Source organism: Liolophura sinensis, chromosome 5 (genome assembly GCF_032854445.1).
Source record: "Liolophura sinensis isolate JHLJ2023 chromosome 5, CUHK_Ljap_v2, whole genome shotgun sequence".
NCBI lineage: Eukaryota > Metazoa > Mollusca > Polyplacophora > Chitonida > Chitonidae > Liolophura > Liolophura sinensis.
This window is the reverse complement of record NC_088299.1, coordinates 3,414,301-3,437,032: the sequence shown is the minus strand read 5'-3', so window position 1 is coordinate 3,437,032 and position 22,732 is coordinate 3,414,301. Positions and strand designations below refer to the sequence as shown.

Sequence of the window (22,732 nt, the reverse complement as noted above, 5' to 3'; positions counted from 1 at the left end):
GAGTACGGTAATGCAAACAATGTCTGAATAGCATTTTATTCAGGCCTATTATTTATTTTATTTTTTTAACCGTAGGATAATGCAGTTAAATGTTCGGATTGTCAAGTATATCATTCATGAACCAGGCCTAAGTCACCTATGACGTCACACACTCACATCCACTGTTGTCTGAAGAAAGGAGAAAAAAATCGCATTTTCAGATATAGTGTTCACTGGTTCTTATCTCGATGCTATATTTCATTTGTACGTAGTCTTTTTCTTTCACTTCCTTGACATCTTCAAAAAGAATCGTCATCACCCTAGATATCAGTGTCTCTTTTTTTTTTGGACAGAGGCACTTCTCGCGGTTAGGAATTTGGATAGATTTACTCGCTTCTACGGAGGACCTTGACCTTTGAAAAGCTGTCAGTTTTTATCATGTGTTTGCAACCTGTTCTGTAAGCGTTCATAGTGGGCTGTACCCACCGTTCTGTGTCAACAGTGACTTTTCTTTACATGAAGCCGCGCAAAAGGTAACAAATAATATTACTATCTTTTAAACTAAGGTGACCTGAAATTTTGTAATATCTGTTTGGCATTTAGCCGGTCCTACATAGGAACATGTGTGTCTGTGTTGTTGTTGCACATTCATGAATAGGCCTACTTTGTGTCACCAATGCTATCAGACGTCATGTTGTCATCGTTCAGTGTGGAAGATGTGGTGTCTAAGTTTGCCAAAAAACATTATTGAAACTAGCTGTCAACGCTCCAGATCGTCCGTTTGAAGATGGCTGAATGTTGTTGACAGCTGCACAATATAATCACCTTTGTCAACGATACATGTGTGTGATGTTTGCCAAAAATCTCCTGTGTAGAATTGTTAATATTTCACGTATATCTACTCATTTAGCATAAGATCAGTGCAGTCATGTATAAATTATTATTCTTTTTTGTAGACTCGTGGTATCTGGTGGCATTCTGAACTCACCGTTAAGCTGGGTTGGATTTGTATTTATCGAAACATAGACGAGAGATAATATGGCATCAAGAGGCCAGTCAGAGACGACGAAACTGCGACAGAATCTGGAAGAGCAGTTGGATAGGTTAATGCAGCAGTTATCAGATTTGGAGGAATGTAGGTGAGCTGTTGGATATGTTTTTGTAAGAAAATTATTGAAGAAGCTTAGGATTTGAAATACCGCAAGCTGTGAATGATCGTTCAGGTAACGGGAGGTTACACAATGACAATCTGCCGGGAAGTATTTTTCATTTGTTAAACATGCTTCCTGAAGAAACTAGGACAAAAAATTGAACAAAAATACCTTATATCATGCAGTCATAGAGCTTGGCTTCAGAATGTATCAGTAATTTATTTTTCATTCTAGTTACATGTTTTCTTACACAAAATGCAAATCCTACTCCCCATGAATGAAAACGTTTACTTGGTGTATAGTACAACAGTCGTAATGTACCACACACTGATCGAAATGTTAAAAATGGAAGTATAAACTTGTGGAATGGACATGTAAGTCTTGTGGAAGACAAGACAAGGGTTGAACAAAAGTGAGACTACCTATACGCAAATGACCTGCACAGCAGCATCAACCATTGCTCTTTTCCACCAGTACCCCAAGGGGCAAAATGTGTTAAAGTTGGTCTGTCCTATTTCGGGATGCTTCAGTGTTACCATGTATACTTGTACTTTAGCTGATCAGAAGCTTATTTCTATTTCAATGTCAGTTAATAAAGCCGATAAGCTGAGTTTTCTTTCTTTAAAATACACTTACGCTATGAATTTTACAATATAGTAAAACCACAGTTACGACAGGGAATTTTTTATTTCCCTGTCACAAGAAGACACAGTATATGTACACACACTTAATGACTCTTCATTGTCATAGAACTGAACAATGTTGAGAGGTTAAGCACGCCGTAAAACTCCAAGCATACAAATATACATACCCTGTTATTACATGTGTAACCACCCCTCCCACCCCCACCCTCTCCAAATTGGTAATAATGTTGGCCCTCAATAATGTGTTAATAACACATAGGCTCAAATAAATGCTTAAATGCTTTAGCTCACATTAATGTGAAAAACTGCGCAAAATGCAGCTAGACCCATCATATGGACAGCTAAAAAATGTGTGTAAAAATACTTTTATACATGATGTCTTCAGGTTTTTTAAAGAGCGATAAATGTAATCATATATTTGAAATCTCTGATGGGCTTTATGAACGATATGGCTGGTGTTTCAAGGTACATTTATTAATGGGATGGCTCAAACTTAAGCGGGTCACTCTTAAGCCATGATATAGCTGAGATATTGTCTTCTGTGGCTTTAAGCCATAATCAGTCTTTCAAATTTAAGCAGGTGACTACATGGCCGAGGAGGTTAGCATGCCAGCGCGGCACAGTGACCCAGAGGCCTTTCACTAATGCGGTCACTGTGAGTTGAAGTCCAACTCATGCTATCTTCCTCTCCAGGCATACGTGGAAAGGTCTTCCAGCAACCTGCGAATGGTCGTGGGTTTCCCTCAGACTGTGCATGGTTTCCTACCACCATAATGCTGGCCGCCATCATATAAGTGAACTATTCTTGAGTATGGTGTAAAACACAAATCAAATAAATAAATAAAAGAAATTTAAGCAAACACGTTCGCTCACAGTTTATATATACGCATTTGCTAACACTAATGTTCTAACAGTGCTTGCTGTGCATACTGTCATGTTCTTTTCCTTTACAGAGAAGATTTAGATGCTGACGAATATGAGGAGACTAAGGGGGACACCATGGAACAGCTGAAGGAGTTCAAGGAGTCCCTGGATAAAATGATGGAGGGTAACCTCAGCCTGGTGGATGAGCTCAATGGAATGCAGCTGGTTTGTACCATTATTACCCTATCCGCTATTCTGGCTTTCCAAACATAGATACAATACACGAAAGATGATTCATGACCGACACAAGGCTAGGGGTGTCACGGGACACAGTGGATTCTGTGGAGTCCTGAAGTCTTCTGTGTTAGGAGGAAACTGCCAAAGTGCAGGTTGTACATTTCCGGTAGAACTCTTCTTCCCAGAAGGTAGCGAACGGTGGTCTCATTGGCTGAGAGGCCGCTTTTGCCACTTTTGCAGCTTTCAGGTTTTACGTGTATGGTGAGGAAAAATTGCAAAATTAAGCAGCAGGCACCACCAGATAGAAAAAAATGTGCTTTTTTCAGCCTATAGTGTAATTTTAAAAAATTTTCTTCTCCTTTAATGTTCCCTCTAATGAATCAAGAGATGGATCACTGCTGAAATAGCGGAGTTGACATGGAGCATACTTCTGTTTCAGGCTATCCAAGCTGCCATAGGGGAAGCTTTCAAGACACCTGAGGTGATACGTCTGTTTGCCAAAAAGCAGCCTGGTCAGCTTCGACAAAGACTGGCAGATGTAGGTATACGATATTTACTCTTATAATCAAAGCAAGTAATTAATTAATGTGCTCATGCAGTACCTTGAAAGGAGGCAACGATGCAAAAAGGATAGTTTGCTCAATAGTGTGCTGTGTGTAAAGAAGATATCCGAACATAGCAGAGGTGCATAATGCCATGTCTCCCCTGCCTGTAGTTGGTGAGGATGTTTAGGTGGTCTTACACGAAGTTCATAAAAAAAGGCCTTGCCTCCACCACTATGACACTTTATACATGTATTGGCAACACTGTTACATACAGATAATGAACCATTTACTATTGAGGTTCCTCGTATTCTTCGAAATTTTCAATTGAAATAGTGGAGTTAACATGGACCATCCTTCTGCAACCTATATTTTGAAACATTCTGAGAAAAGTATGGGTGTAGAGAAATAATTTGCACACTCTCATGAAGCTTGCATCTTTAATGACACAGATAAATCAATTTTGGTGTCGTTTTCATAATAACTATGCAGAAATTACACTGAAAAAAAAGTGCTTTAGTGGTTGAAAGGGTTGAATATTTACAGTGTATGTTTCAGTGTTGACCTAGTGGTGGAATATCCGTCCTGCAACAAGGAGGCAGATTACATACACTCTAAGGACTCCTTTGTCATCATGTGACGGAAAAGTTGTTAAGTACAACATTAAACCCTAAGCACTCACTCGCTCACTCACTCAGTGTCATCCTTGATGGAACAGCTATAAGTAAGATCGGATTTTCAGGAAAATAAGAAAGCATTTTCGGCTTTGCCTTGTTTCTATCACGTATATCAATTTTGGTTGCTGTCAGTAACACCCCTCTCAGTTTGTTAGACATCATTACAATAGGTATATACCAAAAGTGTCCCCTGCTCCCACCGTTCACGAGTCTGTTCAGCTCACTTGTCTTCCAACAATATGGTATGCTCTCTGTTCATCACAGAAAGTCCATCCATGACTTTCCAAAGCCCAGTGGTTTTTGCCGGGCACTCTTGGTTTCCTCCACCCATTCCATTGACTACAATCGTAAGTGAAACATTCTTGAGTACAGCCTTAAACAACAATCAAATACATGTATATGAATAAACTGATAATACGCGGCCACTGATTTGACCCTTAAATTTGTACAAACTTCTGTACATGTACTCACGTTCAAAAGTTTTAGTAAAATGCTTTCAGACTTTATACATGGAAAGTATTTTTAAAATTGTCTTCAAAGCGAAGACAACAAACAATGTAACCTAAGTAATTCAGAAACATGGGTAGAAAACAGAACTAAAGGCCACAGACATTTTATTGAATGTGCTTCAGGAATCTTGTGAAAAGAGAAGACGAGAAATGATATATTTATGAGAGGTGGAAATAGACCAAAACAGCCACAGCCCTTATTTTTTTTATGTGACGTGCCTGATGTGACATGCTTGGTGTGACATGCTTGATGTGACATGCTTGGTAACTGTATAAAATCAACTTTTGATTAGGAATTCTTAATGCATGAGTTGGTCTTTGCAGATCAAGAGAGACACAAAAATAGGGAAACTATCAGCAGAAGTGTCAACGCAACAGTCCGTGGAAATTTTGACGGCTTTGAAAAAACTAGGTGAACAGCTCACTCCTGAAGAAGAGGCTTACTTGCAGAGCAACTCGAACACCAGTCTGAAGGAGTTTGAGAAAGTGTCCGGGTCGATAGGTGAGTCAAACTTCAGCTTATTGTTCCTCTTGTGAAATTGATGATGTCACGTGAGATTAGTTTTTGAGGCGTGAAGCTACAAGAAGTGGGAAATTGCGGCATTAACGTATGCAGTATGTAGGTTATGTCGTGACAGTGACACATATTTTCTAGGTAACAAACTGTAAAAAAAAAACCATCATGTAAACTGAGAGTCACAGAAATGTTGAGAGATATTGGATGAAGTTGATGTTTTTTTTTCTTACGTAGAATGTATATATTTCTCACGTATTTCACTGAAGCTTTTTATCATATTTAATTAGCACCAGGACTTTTAACTTGCCTCTAAATGGATTAAAAGCATACGTAATGTTTTTCAAATAAGTTTCCAAAATTAAAATCTGTCTTAAAGCTAGGTCTTCAACTAGCTTATGTTGCTGTAGATCCAAAACTTACCATAGCCATTTTGTAGAGGCCTACTTAACTACAGCTTGCATGCTTACCCCTAAAAACGCACCTTAAAAACATGAGAGGGGGCGTCCGTAGCTTAGTTGGTTAGCACACTAGTGCAGCGTAATGACCCAGGAGCCTCTCACCAATGCGGTCGCTATGAGTTCAAGTCCAGCTCATGCTGGCTTTCTCTCCGGCCGTATGTGGGAAGGTCTGCTAGCAACCTGTGGATGGTCGTGGGTTTCCGCCCACCATAATGCTGGCCGCCGTCGTATAAGTGAAATATTCTTGAGTACGGCGTAAAACACCAATCAAAAAAAAAAAATAAAAAAATCACCTATCAAATAAATAAATAAATCAGATACTTGGCTGGGGTTTATGGTTTACTCCAGGGCACTCTGTTTTCCTCCTCTCACAAACCTGACTGTTATCATATGGGTGAAAAGGTGTTGAGCACGGCATTCAACCAATCCATCAATCAATCAATCATCAAAGAGAGAAAAATCAAAAAAACACTGGTTATGGTGCAAGCATTCTTCTTTATAATCTTTGCAGGTTCTGGTGATAAACTTCTGGAAGTGGCTGGTACACAGGTCCAGCAAGCCAGCAAATAAGGTGCCATATGTTTTATGACAGACTCTGATGAAGTTGCTGATGCACAGGGTCATGGTTTATCATCCTTCACTTCTTTGACAGTTTGTGGATTTTTTTTTTTGGTACCCACCATTTGAACAGAAAAACGTAATCAAAATTTTTTGCCCAAATGAATAAATATCAGTGATATAAAAAAATTATGATGAAATGCTTACATTCCCCGTGATAATCATATGGAAAAATAATTGAGAAAGAGTTACCTTCTCTTGCCTCCAGAACTGCCAGGCCTCCTTGCATGTAAATACATTTGTATCTGGTGTAGGCATATTATGTGCATGCTTTTTTGAAAATGTATATTCACCTGTGGCTTATATGTAATATTTAATACCTCAAACCTGATATCAAATCAATATTATACCAATTACATATATGCTAAAATCCTGATGCTTTACTGCATTCCACACAATTCTCGTCCGAAATTGGCCGCATCATTGATGAGGTTAGGTTTCAAGAATAAATAATAAATTTGCCTAAATCCCACCTCAGGGATATTTCAGGATTATCATTGGGATATGTTCATTTGAAATGAAAAATAAGAAGTAAATCTTATAACATTAAAATACCAGATCCCATTTGCAAATAATTTGTTTAGAGATGAATTTTGGTCACTTTTTCTAACAATTCTCATCAATGATGTTTTAGCATTGTGGATCAACGTTTCATGCACACATGTAAATGAAATCAGGTTAACGAAGACAAATCCTGAATTTAGGTAATCCACTAATTAGGTGATTAATATCTTTTCGTTTCCAAAGATTAGCTATGTTGTTTTTTTTTTTTTGTTGTGTTTATTGTTGTGTACTTGTCTTTATTTTCATCAGTCGGGAAGATATTGATGTTAACGGCATTAGTGATGTACAGTTATATGGCATTTTGCGAAAATAATTCATTGCTCACAAGTTATTATAAATTCTCTGTGACCGCTGATTACAGGTTACCATGTCACAGCACATAGGATAGTATGGAGACAAGACATCATAAAGTTTCCTGACCCAGTACTGTGTTGTTACAGATACACAGTAAGAGTATGTGCAAGGTTTCGTGCATATACCATAAATTTCGACCACAAAGGTGCATTTTTAGAGGCAAATAAATGTCACAAAATACTTTTTTGGGGGCTAAAACAATTTTCCAGCAGTTTTCCAATCATCTCGTGCTCTAAGCAACCCTCAGAGCACCTTTCTACAATCAATAGAACTCTCAGAATCAGGAAAAATCGGTAAGTTGGTCAGGAATGAAACGGATGGCCATGTGCAACCAGCTCACTCAGAGTCTCCCGCTTGACTGACTTTTTGATATCACTGCACAACTCTCTTACTATTGTAGGTGTAAATACACAGAAAAATATAGTTCCATACATGGATCACGGTTATCACGTTCTCATTGTGTCCTACTTTATACTTTCACCTGCTCACAAATGTCTGCCCAGGGAAATGTCAAAACTGTGTTTTAGGGATGCCTCACCACAGTTGAACAGCCCTGACCCGTGAGGTCACAGCCGAGAGATTGTCAGGAACCCATGAAGGGCACTCCAGTTTCCTCTACCTGTAAACCTGATTGCTGTCATGTAAAGTGTACAATTCATTTGTACCCCAACCGGTCAAATGGATTCAGTGCATATTAGCTGTAGTCCTAGCAGGTTCTCAATGTTTTAAGTTCCGCAGATGTAAATACACACTGTATCATCACCTACATTTACCTCTTCATACCAGCATTATTTCTTTTCGCTGTCAACTAAGTTGAGCTGTAATAAATTGATCAATATATATATATATATATATACTAACATGCCAGAAATGTGTTCTATGGAGTTATTTATACTATTGGAAATAAACTATTTTGAGTTGATTATTTCACAAAAGAAATTCCACATGCATTAAAACAGTTGTTCTTGCTTATCAGTATTGCAGCAGTAAATATTAGTTGAATTTGTATTAGTTCATGCATGTAAGCATGTACATTTATTTGTACATATGTGGCTTTTTAATTTTGTTTCTTCTTTGACGTCCATATATACAGACCTGTGCAGTAGCTGTACCTCACATTTATATGCAGATAATTTTTTCCAGCAAATGAGTTTTTTTTTTTGTTTTTTGTATATTATGCCTTCCTGTATAAAGGTTAGTTTGCAAGTACATTATACTTATCTATTGATGAAAGAATGATTCATTTATCAAAAGAAATTTTGCTGTAATTGAAACTCGCGTGTAGAAATGTGTGTTCTTAGCAGACATCCGCGACGTCAGAACGAGCCAGTCAGCAATCTTGGTGTTTCGGCGTAATGGGTACAAAATGATAAAAAGGAAAAGTGAGTCCAGCTCGGCAAGATTATTCATTAGACCTCTTTCACTGGAACTGGAAAGGGTTTCGGGCTGTTAGTTTTTACCATGCCTGCCTGTCTGTCTGTCTGTCTGTCTGTCTATCTGTCCGCCCCATTTGCACATGTAGTTTTCGAGACGTCAAATCATTTATGACATGAAACTTGGCACATGTTTATACCTAGATAAGTATCAGATCAGTTTTCAATTTTATCGTTTTTTATTCGTGTACACCAAAGTTATGTGCGTTTTATGTGTAAATAACCAGTAGATTTTTCAGAATTACGCGCTTAAAACATATCAATTTGACTTGGTATATGTGTTTAGTAATTTATACACAGATTTTCTGTTGTTTTTGTTCATTTTTTAGCAAAATGTGAGTTTTTTGTCGCACCATCATCATACACTGAATTCATTGTATGAATCAATTGAAATTTGGCACATATGTTCGGCCAAGTTTAATCTGTTTTTGCTAGTTTGACATGGACAGCACCCAATACCCTCTGACGTTTACCAACAAACTGGTTCTTGGGGATTTCACAGCGCTTACTAAATGTTTGATATACTTGTGCTTCCAATGACCAAATGTTAAATATTTCTGGGGCTAAATAAATATATTACAGCAAGTGGCATATGCCATGATTTAGAGAGGCTATACCAGAGATTTTTGGCAAAATATCATTCAGCTCAGCCAAATCTAATCTAATTTTTCTTATTATTTTAGAATAGCCCTAATAATTTATTTTCAATTAATACCAACCTCGTCTGTGGTCGTTTTAGCTTTCAAATCGATGGTAAAGTTCCTACAAGCTATAAAGCGGGTAGCATTATAACTTTTTCACCTTATAGAATCATTTCAACACTATAAATAGTACAGGTACGAATCTGACATTTACTGAAGGGCGATATAATTTGAGCTGTTAATACAGGAAATTTGATTTCAGTAGTGAATATGGATTATTTTTGTCAGAAATCTCCGATATAACCTGTTTAGCTGCTGAACTTATAGCATATGGATGTTTATAACTTATTTTGTAATCATTAAAGAAAACAGTTGATGAAAATAAATAAATAAAATTAATAAATAAACATACTTGTCACAAAAACTTAATCAGTGTGTGTAGTGGATGTCTGGCAACGAAAGCTCTTCTACCCCTAATTGTCGGAGAATAAATGTCGGCCATTTTTGGTCAGCGAGTGACGGTTAAAAAATTATAATGTAAAGAGACCCCTCTGGTGATCCAGTGATCAGAGCGTGCGCTTCGAAGTCATTATCAAACCATGGTCGAATCACACCAAAGATTGCGAAAATGGTACTTTTTGCTGCCTCGCTTAATTGGCGCTATTTCTGATATAGCGTGAGATTATAAACACTTTCAGCGGGAAAATTTCTGTTGCTAGCTTTATTTGGTCCAAATTCCACGAAAAGAGGATACATTGGGTTACAGTTTGGAGCAAGTTACAAATTTCTAGCTCTCATAGTGTTGATTTACACGCCATGTAAGGTGAGTAATTGTGAAACCCTAAAATTGGTATGTTTGGACTATATATCAAAAGTTACCAACACAAGAAAAAACAATAATCGACTCAGAATCGCCGGCTCGACTTGCCCTGGAATATGCCAAAGTTATATCAAAATTCAAAACATTTTGTGACGTCAAATATTCGACCAATGGCGAGCGTCTATATTATATATCGGAATTTATTGGCTCCAATGGTATGTAACAAGTGACGCTCTATACATTTATATCAAGTTTTAGAAGGCTTCTTGACAAACCGTAAGTGGCATAGAAGTACAAACATATAAAAAACGTAAAAGATAACACCCGCGAGAATTTTGATGCCAAACTGAAATAGCTGTGATTAGCAGTTTCCTGGTAAAATGACTAATGGCACTGTCCGAAAAGAATTATTTGATCGTCCTAGCGAAAAAAATAAGCTTCCAACTCCCAGGTTGGAAGCGCAAGAAGAGCTCTGGTGTTGATCATGCATGGACAATCGATCTCACAGCCAGCACGTGCATACGTTCAGACACATATCCTATTCAAGTTGAAGAGAGTTTTCACTGATTTCCAAGCAAACTCTCTTCATTTTCTTTCACAGTCTATATTGGACTGAACGTCATACTTCAGGTTGTGGAGAATTCCTTACCTCCCAGGGGAAAAAAACTGACAATTTTACAAATGTTTTTGTCTGGTGCTCATACATGAACCTGTAGTGTCCTATACAATTAGCTTGCAACGTTTTATATCATGGGTTGATTGGCGATGAGCTATATGACAGTAACCACAAATTGCTTTTGGATTTTTTAGTCAAAATAAAATAGAAGACTGGATCTTTTCGTCGGAGGTTCCTCCAGTGGTATTAAACTAAGAATCTCTGTGTCATTCGAATTGTCAGTTCAGTCATTCAGCCATTTTTGGATTGTCCCATGCGCTTGTCATAAAAAAATCTTGATGGAAATCAGACATTTCGCCTGTTTCGACCTCAAGTGATGCACCTTGTCGTATAACTGTATGTTTTACAAGATGCGCGCAATTACATGACGGCCATTTTTATAATCACCACAGCAGAACGTAGCTGCTCAGATATATCACGGTTTAGGCATATACAACAGATTATTTTACGGAATATGACACCGAAAGTCCTGATGTAAAGATTTCGTTGATTAAGGAAAATTGCTTTGGAATTTTTGCCTCCAAATAGCTTGTTCTACAGAGCTATCATAGAACAGAAAAGGCATATAATACTTTATATGGGTGAAGCTGATCGTCGTTGGCCAATCACAGATATACATGTACTAAACCACTGAGACTAGATCGCCTGGTACCCATTCTTTTCACTCTCTCATTATCGAACATTTACTCTGAAATAAAGATTTATTATATTAGTACAGTTGTATATTATTATTGTTATTACGACCTCTGGAATTCTCTGGAGACCATTAACAAATCAATGACAATGACACGTGATCAACATCCCGTAGAATCTGTTCACTGCATACAACACTTATTTCAGTAAATTATTTTTTAGTTGTCATGGGCAACATGAGGGAATATATATATATATATATATATATATATATATATATATATATATATATATATATATATATATATGTACCTTTTATCTCTTTTATCTCTCAGATGTCAGATGGACTACAAACCTTACAGAACAGATAAAAAGGTCCTATAAAACGAAGACTATGGTTTTAAGGAAAATGAAGAAATGTATGTCCAAAAATAAACCCCAAAAATTCTTCTGAGGCATATTTTATATTTAATCACTCCTCTATTTTATTCATATTTTCTGTCAATGGTTCGGAATATTCAGGGATGTCATGAACGATAAACACTTTGAGAACGCAGAAGCAGTTTAACGACCCCATTTCCAGGTCTCCTCTCAACAAAGTTGTTTTGACAGTTTATCACCGTGTCGTCACCACGGCAGGCTATTTAATTTCCGGACTGACCACTGGAGCCTTAAGAAACCTGTAGATTAAGGTTATATTTACGCACAAAAGGAAAACTGTGAAGCTTTCTTGTACTTCTATACATGTATGTAGTGCACTTAATATGACCCGTAGTAAGAAATAAAAACCATGAGTTTTGTGTATCCTTTAAGTTATAAAAGTTTTCACATATTTATCACTTGAAGACTTGGAAGACATTTGATTAGCATGCATGGGTAGGCCTTGTACCATCTTCACAGTAAGCACAAAGTGTTATCAAACTCTTTCTGGAAATCTTTCTGGGAAATTATTTAGCGCAGGTAATCTACTCGAAAAAAAATCTGCTCCTAACATTTAACGGAGTGATGTTAGAATGTATCCCTTTATTGCAGCGGATTATTTTGTTAAATATAGGTCACATATTCAGTTAATTATACACGGATTGTATTAGACTAACAGGATGTTATGTTGAAAATCACGAAGTATTATGTTATATAAGAGAATAGATGTACATTTTAGCATCAGTTAGATTTATTTATTTTATTAGTGTTTTACGCCGTACTTAAACCACCATGCCCTGCATATCTGTACGTCACCTGTCGGGAAGTTTCTCATCATACTCTGATTGTTGCCAAAGGTGTGTGGTTTATTTCGTGCATCTCAGTTTCCTTAACCAGCAGTACATCTGACCGCCAGCGTGTAAGAGAACAATTATTGAGTGTGGGTGTTAATGAGATAAAAAGAACCGTTAATTTATTTTATTTATTTAATTGGTGTTTTACCCAGTACTCAAGAATATTTCACTTATACGACGGCGGTCAGCATTATGGTGGATGGAAACCGGGCAGAGCCCAGGGGAAACCCACGACCATCCGCAGGCTGCAGGCAGACCTTCTCATATACGGCCGGAGAGGAAGCCAGCATGAGCTGGACTTGAACTCACTGCGGCCGCATTGGTGAGACACTGCTGGGTCATTACGCTGCGCTAGCGCGCTAATCAACTGAGCCACGGGGGCCCCCAAGAACTGTTAACACCAGCACAATATGCAGCTGGCCTTGTTGTTAGAGTACTACAGAAGGATAATAATATATATGCAGGAGTCTCTGACGCTGTGAGTCCAAGTCCAGTTCATGCTGGCTTCCTCTCGTGTCCTATGTTGGAAGGTCTGGCAGCAATCTGCGGATAGTCGTGGATTTCCATCGGGTTCTGTCCGGCGTTCTACCATTATAATGCTGGCCGCCTTGATATAAGTGAAATATTCTTGACTACGGCGTCACACTCCAATCAGATAAATAAATGAGAGCACACTGAATTCGTTTTTAACGTTTTTGTGTGGGAGGACAATTGTAATTAAGGCGTTATTTAGGTATATGTATACGGGATACCTGTCCACATCTCCACGGATCAGTTGGATATTATCACTTCTGAGTTGGAAATTGAATTTTAATGGATTTAATTCCACTGGAACATCTGGGTCAGGATAATCATTATGTTCTTGGCGTTTATAGTTTGTTCACAACATCTCACTGCATCGGTTATGCACATCGCCGTGCAGAGCCCTCGCATCAGTATAGCGTCTATCTTGGTACCAGCTGACCTATCTCTGAGACATTACTTCAGTATTGCTGAAGATATTCGATTAAGATGACATCTCGACGTGGGTATCATCTGATAAGTAACCCGAAAAGGTTAGTCAGATCCATCCAAAATTCATACTTAACTCGATATTCTCTTAAAGGACACCTGAAAAGTTGCTGTAAAACGAAGAGTATAGTTTTAATGAAAATGAAGAAAGACAGGCCCATACCCCTCAAAACATATGTGAGGCATATTTTGTATTCCTTAATTACCTCTCTATTTCATGCATATTTTCCGTCAATGGTCGGGAATATTCGGAAATGATGTCATCGATGAACATACTGGAAACACGGGGCCAGTTTCGCGTCCCCAAATCGACATCTCTTCCACCCCCCACCCCCCCACCTCCACCTCACAACAAGTTGGTTTGACAGCTAACATCGCAAAGCTGAGAAGCCTTTTGTACTTCTATTCGTCGTGTCACACCCTGCTCCATATTAAGAAATAGAAACCAAACATTTCATGTATCCTTTAAGTTAGTCTGAAGATTGTGAGTGTGCCCTTATATTAAAAAGGTACGTTGTTCTGTGTATTCGGTGAAGAACTCGAGTGAAAGTCAGTAAACGTCATACAGTATGGCATCTGAGCCGTCATATAAAGCTTTGTTTTAATTTTACTTTAATTTATTTATCTGTTCTTTTGATATTTTCTTTATATTTATATTTATTTTAGACAGAATAAGAAGCTGTTAAATGCTTTGATTCTGCGGAACGGCGGCAGGAACGGAAGAGGGATCAGAGAACGCTCATGGGCAGAGACTCAAACCCGGTAGATATAGTTCTCCATCCATTTATTGGCTTACAGCGGCGTTCAGCCCTTGCTCAAGGCAGCCCGGCAACATGGGCTCAAAATGAGTCGGGCCCGAGTGTCGGCTTGACTGGCCCAGCAGGACACGCACATGCTGCACCGTCCCGCCCCACAGCGCTACCCTAGTAACCGAGTTGTGGTTGGGGGTATAGACAGTCACTGGCAGGCGGACCTGGCGACATGGCAGCGTTTGCCAAAGAGAACGGCGTCCCCCATCGAAGTCACCACCTAGAATCAGAAAGAAGTGCGTCAAGCCTTGTGCGGTCCACCCTCGTCCTAACGATCGGTGTACCGTTATCACCTCTTGCGTAAAGTGAAAGGGAAGTTCGAAAATTCGTACCTCCCGAATTGGAGCACAGAAATGTTCCACATCGTCCGCACCCACCCTCGCCAGCCTGTCTTGTTCACACTGGAGGACTTCAACGGGAAACGGTTGCCCTGGACGTATTGCGAGACCGAACTGTAACCGGTGACGGCCGCGGCAGACAGGTTTTGTCAGGTGGAGAAGATCTTAAAAAGGGAACGTCGCCAAGGAAAACTGTACTGTTGGGTGAAGTGGGTCGGCAATACACCCAGCTTTAATTCTTGGGTGCCGGCCACGGACGTCAAACGTATTTAACCCCAAGGACGGAGGTGAATGTCACTCCCTATCGACCTACCTCAAGGGATGGATCAGTGGGTACAAGGCTTGCGCGAGAATAAAGGCACCGTGGCAGCCGTGCTCGGAGTTTTGTTCATCGGAGTATAAGTGGGTGGATTGGCCGCGGAACTCAGCGTGCAGCCCCTCCAAGACCAGTCGACCCGCGGTGACGGCGGCGGTGACCGCAGCGACCTCACGCACTGTCCCTCACCCTCACCCGTACGACCAGCCAGATTGACTCACCCAGCTTCTCCATCCGAGCATACTCGATGGGAGCATCCGTTTACCTCCATCGTCAGCGGACCGACGGGGTATAGAAAGTCCACGTTTGTGAAACGGTTGGTGGTGCGCTCTCAAGCTCTCACCCCCGCAACGCGTGGTCTAATGTTACAGGGAGTGGCAGCCGTTGTACACCACGCTACCCAACGTTCTGTTTGAAGAGGGTGTGCCCAGCCAGTCAGCATTCGACCCGGAGGAGCGGACGTTCGTCGGGGACGATTTGATGGCCGAAGCGAACGAAGAAAACCCTGCATGACAAAACTCTTTATAAATGCAGCCACCACCGCTATATCAGCGTGGTGTGCATCGTGCAGAACTAGTTCCACAAAAGATCATAGCACAATCGGTCTGAACGCACGCTTCTTGGTCTCAAATTACCACGATGGCTAAACAGATGGCTCCGGGGCGGACGCAGTACTTGCGCGAGGCGTTTGAGGATGCCACCGCCGAACCTCACGGGTACTTGTTGTGGGTTTCAAGAAAGCCACACCCGACCACCTGCGACTTTCCCCGGGGACATCCACCACGCCTACCTGCCCAAGTCATAAAACTTCGTATGCACGATCTGCCGAATCAGTTGCCTCCACATAAGCCACCCGCAATGTTACACCGGCTCCAACGTTACGAACCACTTGCTAGGCGGCAACGATCCAGCTTTACTTCGGTGTTTGTGTGAATGTGCCAAAATGTGTTAAATGGAAACTTTCCACTATCACGAGCTCAGAAGGGGAAGTTAAAGCGGCACAAGACGCTTTGCACCTTAGTCAAAAAAGTATTCCCCTGCATAAGAAAGGACGGAATGTTCAACGCGGTGGATTCATTGGAGCGCTGCTCGCACGCACCCCCCCCCCCCACCATCCCGACCTCCGCTCCAGCCCTCATCGGTGGCATCATTAACAGTATAGTTGGGAGATAATGCAGCACGCCAAGTAACAGGCCTTGGTCGAGCCGCGGCTCTTAGACATGTTCACGCGGCCACCACTAAAGTAACCCCGCTAAAGTGGAGTCCGTATTAAATACCGATGCCAGATGAAAATACGGTCAGTCCGCCCGGAGGAGATCACCTCACCAACATGTTTTACGTCACGCTGCCCAGTAACAGCTCGCTCGACTACTTCCCCAGCAATACCTTAACGCATTTCAGCATCCAACTGCCACAGCCCATGCATTTGACTGGTGACTGGGAATGTGGGTTGGTAGAAATACGGTACAGCCGTACCTGGTACCAAGTGCGGCAAGACGAAGTGTGGTATGTATTATACACCAAAGAGGACCCACACCGTTCTAAGCATAAGTTAACATTGCCAGCAGGCTATTACCCTTCACCCAAAGACCTCGCAAAGGACTTGACCGACTTGTTGACCAACACACACATTCCTTTACTCAAGGCTCACGCCGGTTATTTGACGTTCAGTTTCAATGATATGCAGCGGAAATGCAGCCTGCGGTTTTAGAAACAACTGGGGCTCAGTTTCTGCCCGCGTCTGAAGCATCTCATGAATTTACCGTACGATTGGCTCATGAGGCCGGCGGATCTGCTGCATATCGGAGCCTAGGATTTGCATGCCACCACACCCATGCTGTACGTGTACATGGACATTGTTGAACCGCGTGTGGCGGGAGACAAGCTGGCGCCGCTGCTGCGGGCAACACATCTCCAAGACCTTCCAACGCGTGGAATACATTCCCGCGCGGCGCAATCATTTCACGACGGTGGAAATTGATATTATGGACGATGCGGGCCAACCTGTCGCATTTGAACGCGGTAAAGTGGTGCTGACACTTCACTTTCGACAGCGGCGCGCATTACCCTTGCAATGAGCGTCGTAGACAACCTCGCCATGTACCGATCCTACATCCACTATTACACCAAGCAAGCTGGCGGAGGTGAGTTACGTGTGTTTTGGGGTGCCGTTGTACAGCGCGATCACGGCTTGCTTGGCAGTTTCATCATAATGGCGCAGCCCTTGTTAAAGCCTGCTGTGGGAGCGTTGGAAAAACTGCGTTACGTGCCGGACTAAATGTCATGGACGACGTCCGCTTCGGGACCGGTAGATCCAGGATCAATCCTTGATCGAGTCACACCTAAGACTTTAAAAGAGGAAGTTGTAACTTCCTCGCTTGGCGTTCAGCATAAAGGGGATAGTGCAACGACTGGTTGACCCGTATCAGTATAATGGCTCGGGCGGGGGCGGCTTGCTTGCCTTCGGTAAGTCGTCTCAGTGAGGCAGCACTAAATAAAAGAGCGGTGGAAATCCGTCCTGCAACAAGGAGGCACATTACACGTACATGCACCCTAATGATTCCTTCGTCGTCATATGACTGAAAAATTGTTGAGTACGACGTTAAACCCCAAGCACTCACTCACTCACTCATGGACGACGTGTGGGACGAGGGAGTGCCGGTGAGCCAGGCCTTGACACGACATGCTCTGGAGGGAGAAAGACAGCTGGTGGCCAAAGCCGGCCGCTATGCCCAGGCTGCTGGTCAAAATGAACAGGGTGAGAGACGCGTCTATAAAACGGGAGGTCCGACGCACCGCTCCCGCTCGTCACCTGCTTGCAGGACCAAGAAAACGCTCCCCACTCGTCCTCACCAGTCTATTGGTCACAGAAGACGCACGCTCTCCCGCCAACCTCTACGCACCAAACCACGCTTCGCAGCGTTTCATTTCCACCACGTCCATTGTCCTTGCATGTCAGCGGAGGTCAAAATCCTGTCAAGCCCCTGACACTCGACTTTGAGACCGGGAATTTCGTCAGAACGTACCTGCACCTTTTTACCAACACGGGGAAAGTGTTTCACGACGAGGGGAACTCCGTCCTTCGCACCACGTTCGCCAAAGGCAACACGCTGTTTTGTTTCGAAATGACCCCCAATCTCCATGACGACCACCAACTGACCGGTCCAGAGAGGTGATTTGCGCCTAGAGGTGCGGTTTGCCAGGCCACTGCCGGAAACCATTAACGTGGGTGTGCTACGCCGAATTCAACAATATTGTAGAAAAAGACAAAAGCCGAAACGTCGTCTGTGACTTCGCCAGTTGAAAAACAAAACAACGTGGGCACGGTGCAATTGCGACGTGTGCTACAGGTGGACGTATTTACGGGCTCCCGTGCTGGGGGATGTCTACACTTGAGACCACCTCCCTCACCAAGAGACCAACACACCCTGGGCCTGTATCATCAACACAGACACGTGTTTCAGCCCGGGACAACATTGGGTAGCCGTTTTCAGACGTGTGCCTAAACCCATCCCGTCTCCGAGGAGAATACTTTGATTCGTACGGACTCCCACCCCTCCACACCCATATCACCGCTTTTCTCACCGGAGGACACACCACTGGACGTGGAATGATCAGCGGCTGCAGAGTCTGGACACGGCAGTGTGTGGACAATATTGCGTGTATTACTTAACCCAGCGGACTCGAGGTCGTCCCATGTCGTGCCCGACATACGATAACGCTTAATGGTGTTCGAATTTTTGGGTCCAGCACCCTTTTTTTAACACTCCACCAGCCAGTGGGCTGTAATAACGGTCTTCCCATGTTTTTTTCCAGTTCCACCATGTTATGAAAAAAAAATGAATAAAGAGAAAATGACACTCGCATACAGTGGTGTTTTGACTTGTATTTATTTAGCCTTCGAGGCAACACATTATAAATATAAGCCTCATGTCCGACATTCGTATACCATTCGTAGTCCATAAGGAGCGTTTCAAGTCGATAATCGCAAGTCACCAATCGATAAGGACATGGTATATAACCGTCGGGGATAGTCAGCTTTATTATCCAGGTAGGTGGTGCTCACACCGTCCGGCAGTACTTGCGCTTCCCGTAAAATAAGTGAAAGTGCCTTTGTGCTGTGTGAAGGAATATATGCTGTTTCCCCGCATGCGCACACCTCGGTTCATACCACTCCACTCTTTGGTGATTGCGCAACACGGAGAGGTAAACGTCCCTTCTCCACCCCCCGAGCGCTAACGCCTTTGCAGGAGACCTTGTCTTTACTGTTCGACTTCCCGCCGTAGCAATAGTATGCCTTCGAACACAAACGGACGATAGCGTCGCCAGTTCACTCGTCTTTGAAGAACACCGGCGTACGTTTATCAAAGTCGTAGTGGTCGCGTCGAGGTGACCAATTTGTCCCGCTCCGCCACGCATACCGCCCGCAGCTCAGGTTTAAAGAGGGATTCCCAGTCCGGGTCAGACCAGGCCATGTACGCGAAGTCCGTGTCCATCTCGCCGTACTTCTCGTCCGCCTTGTAAAAAAACGAGTCATGAAATCATAGGGAAATTCCAACATACGGAGTTTGGCATATTGGTACACCATACATCCTATTTGCAATGGTAGCTTGTGACGAATGGCCCACTTGCTGCTCACCACTTCGAAGGTGTCGTCATCGATTTGGTCGAGGGTACGGCATTCTCCAGTAACTTGCGCGTCTTCGTCAGGTCACAGATTTTCACATCTGGACTGGACGTACGCTTCGTTGTTGTCCACTTCCAGGCACAAGTCTTGAGGTGTCAAACCTCTCGGGTCGTTGTAGCGCAGCTCACCCTGGCGTGGGTGATTCAGGTGACAGCCGTGGTAGTGGTAATAGCAACCGTGGAACTGGAAGACGATGGGACATCCATCGATGTGAGTGAACCCGTCTACGCGGAGCTGCCTATCACTAACACGTTTCTCCGTATGGCTAAGGCGGGGCTGGATGTATATCCCCAGGTGGTGCGACTGCCATTCCAGCCATTTTTCAGCCAGACGGAACGAACTTCTCTCCGTCACATCGCCATCGGATGTAGTGACCCGCCGGCATGGGTGAGGCAAGGAAGGCCAAGTACAATGCGATAGCATCGAACCAACGATCCGCTTACAGAGCTTACCTCCCCGCATACGTGTCACGATTCGTTCGTGGTACCGATGAAAGATGATGCTCGGCCCGCGCACGATGTTTTCTTTAGGCAGTCGTGCATGTCTTTGTCTTTCTCACTGATTAGCGCGAACACGGAGAGCAAATAGTGGAAACAAGTAGTGGAGGATGAGCCCTGGTATGCTAATACAGCCTTTCAAGACGTCGACGTGCATGTTTGGTAGAACACCACTATCTTCTCCGCCGCCTCCATGAAGGGGATCACGTCCAGGTGTTATATCACCGCAGCAAGTCTTTTACGGTGCGCATGCCGTGATTCCTCCACGTCTCCTACAGGTTCTTATACTCGGCGCCCCGTGCAGCGCCGTTTCCTCCAGCCGGGCAAGGGAGTCTATGTAGATATAACAAAACTTGCCTTTGGTGACGCGGCAGTCATAAGCTTTCAACCACCTAGGTAATTAGGGGCCAGGTAATTTTCAATGTCCAGAAATTTCAGCTGCGGCGTGCTGATTGCCGTGTGATTGTTGTTACGCTTGATAACACACTCAAATCACCGCCCTTGACCAGGTGGGGGTGAAGCTGTTGTTTGATACAGTTCAGGTCGTAGTTCCCCGAACTGAAGCCGAGGACGGGGAGATGGTTGATATAGACGACGAATTTGTCCTGCACTCGCCGAATGTAAGACGGTTTTGGTGTCGTTGGGATCGATGCGCTCGTCTAACTCGTCCAGGATGTTGGCATAACACTCTGTGAGATAGGCGCTACTGGTCTCGCTGATGGTATTGAGGTAAGCCATCATCAGTTCGACTAGCGCGTGGGGATCACCGGTAGAGATGAAAAACACGGGCTGGTCTTAGTCGGGGAAACGTCCGGGCGCAGGTTAGGAACGTGAACCTCCTCTTTCCTCCTCCGCGTGGTACATCCGCTCATGCTGCAGCCAGTTGTCCCACCTAGAAAAGTGCGTGGCACACGTGCCGCAAGTAACCATGGGACCTCTCCGCTCGGCGTGCTGTGTCTCCTCATGTCACTGGTAATCGCTCCGCCTATAAAAGTGCCTGGCACACGTCTGACAAGTAACCCACTCTTTGCCGAAGCCTCTCCTCCTAGGAGGATAGCAGGAGTAGGCTTCACTCTCTTCACACACCTTTTTTTTATCCCGTCAACGCGTACGTCAACGAAATTCAGGCGCTAAAACCGCGCGATCACCCATTGGTCAGTTTTGGCGCCGATGGAGTCTACCCATTGGTCAGTTTTGGCGCGAAATGGAGCTGAACGATCTGCTCTCACGCGTGACCTCAGTTTTGGCGTGAAATGGAGCTCACCCATTGGGTCCGTTTTGGCGCGAAATGGAGCTGAAGGAGCTGCTCTGGCTTGTCGTCACGGGCCTCACTGGTCAGTTTCGGCGCGAAATGTAGCTCACCCATTGGTCAGTTTTGGTGTAAAATGGAGCTGAAGGAGCTTTTCTCGCGCATAACGTCACGCGTGACGTCACGCGTCTGCTAACGGAGCTACGCTCATTGGTCCCTGATATCGGGCGCATGCGCCTCGCTCGCTCATGGGAGCGCGGAATCAACGACACACCTTCACCTCCCCAAAAACGCCTCCTCAATGCGACGTCAACTGCCCCTTCTATACTACTCATGCACTATCTGGAATGCGTGGAAAAGGCCTTATTCACTTTTTCTGTTCATGCACTGACATGCCATGAGTTATATGGATACTCATACACCCATCGCAATCATCGGCATTAGTATATCTGCGGCCTGATCACACACACAGTGCCTTTGTGTGTACATAGAGGCATATTAATATAGGCCTCCTTCGCAAATTTAACATTCATTATTAAAGCATTTGCCATCAGGCGTGCGCTTTATGTCATATAATATAGTTTTACTGGCAACACAATCTAGAATTCCATTACAATATTACATACGATATACATATATATTAATTCTATATAGCTGATAAAAGCTAATGTTTCATGTGAACTGGTATGCTTTCCACGCGGGTTATCAACTAACGATGTGTTATTTGCAATTTTTTCATTGGTTTGTTTCTTTGTTTTTATAGTCTCTTTTTGTATCAGCTGTATATGAAATATATGGATATATGTAGAGATGTTACCAGTTTGGCAAGCTCTTTCGTAGTCCCGCAACCTGAATAAGACAGCACTTCTGAAACTTATAAGAGCGGGTAAACATATAAACGTAAGCCTACATAATTAAAGCATAACGGCCTGTACACCGTAAAGCGTTGAGTGAGTGGATGAGTGAGCGAGTGCTTGGGGTTTAACGTCGCACATAATAATTTTCCTGTCATATGACGACGGAGTCCTTAGAGTGTATGCAATGTGCCTCCTTGTTGCCGGACTGATTTCCACCATTCTTTTATATAATGCTGATTCACTGAGACGGCTTATACCGAAGGCAAGTAAGCCTCCCTGTCCGAGGCATTATGCTGATATGGATCAACCAGTCTCACAACAAAGGCATCACATTATACGAGTAGACAATCTAGACAGCATAATTTATTCTTAAGACT

The 22,732-nt window shown here is 42.9% G+C and overlaps 1 protein-coding gene across 1 annotated transcript; it reads left to right on the top strand.

Moving 5' to 3' along the window:
• Positions 1 to 400: 400 nt before the first annotated feature.
• Positions 401 to 7,895, top strand: LOC135465557 (protein LZIC-like). Its single transcript, XM_064742799.1, has 6 exons — positions 401 to 512; positions 936 to 1,118; positions 2,728 to 2,863; positions 3,315 to 3,413; positions 4,928 to 5,105; positions 6,090 to 7,895. Exons 2-6 carry the CDS (start codon positions 1,018 to 1,020, stop codon positions 6,146 to 6,148), a joined length of 573 nt encoding a protein of 190 aa, XP_064598869.1. The 5' UTR covers positions 401 to 512; positions 936 to 1,017; the 3' UTR covers positions 6,149 to 7,895.
• The last annotated feature ends 14,837 nt before the right edge of the window (positions 7,896 to 22,732 follow it).

Bases quoted from the DNA above. Each gene is read 5' to 3' on its own strand.
- LOC135465557 (XM_064742799.1), top strand. From the start codon at position 1,018: ATGGCATCAAGAGGCCAGTCAGAGACGACGAAACTGCGACAGAATCTG. The intron at 1,119-2,727 runs GTGAGCTGTTGG...TTTCCTTTACAG, and splicing joins TCAGATTTGGAGGAATGTAG to AGAAGATTTAGATGCTGACG. The intron at 3,414-4,927 runs GTAGGTATACGA...TGGTCTTTGCAG, and splicing joins TTCGACAAAGACTGGCAGAT to ATCAAGAGAGACACAAAAAT.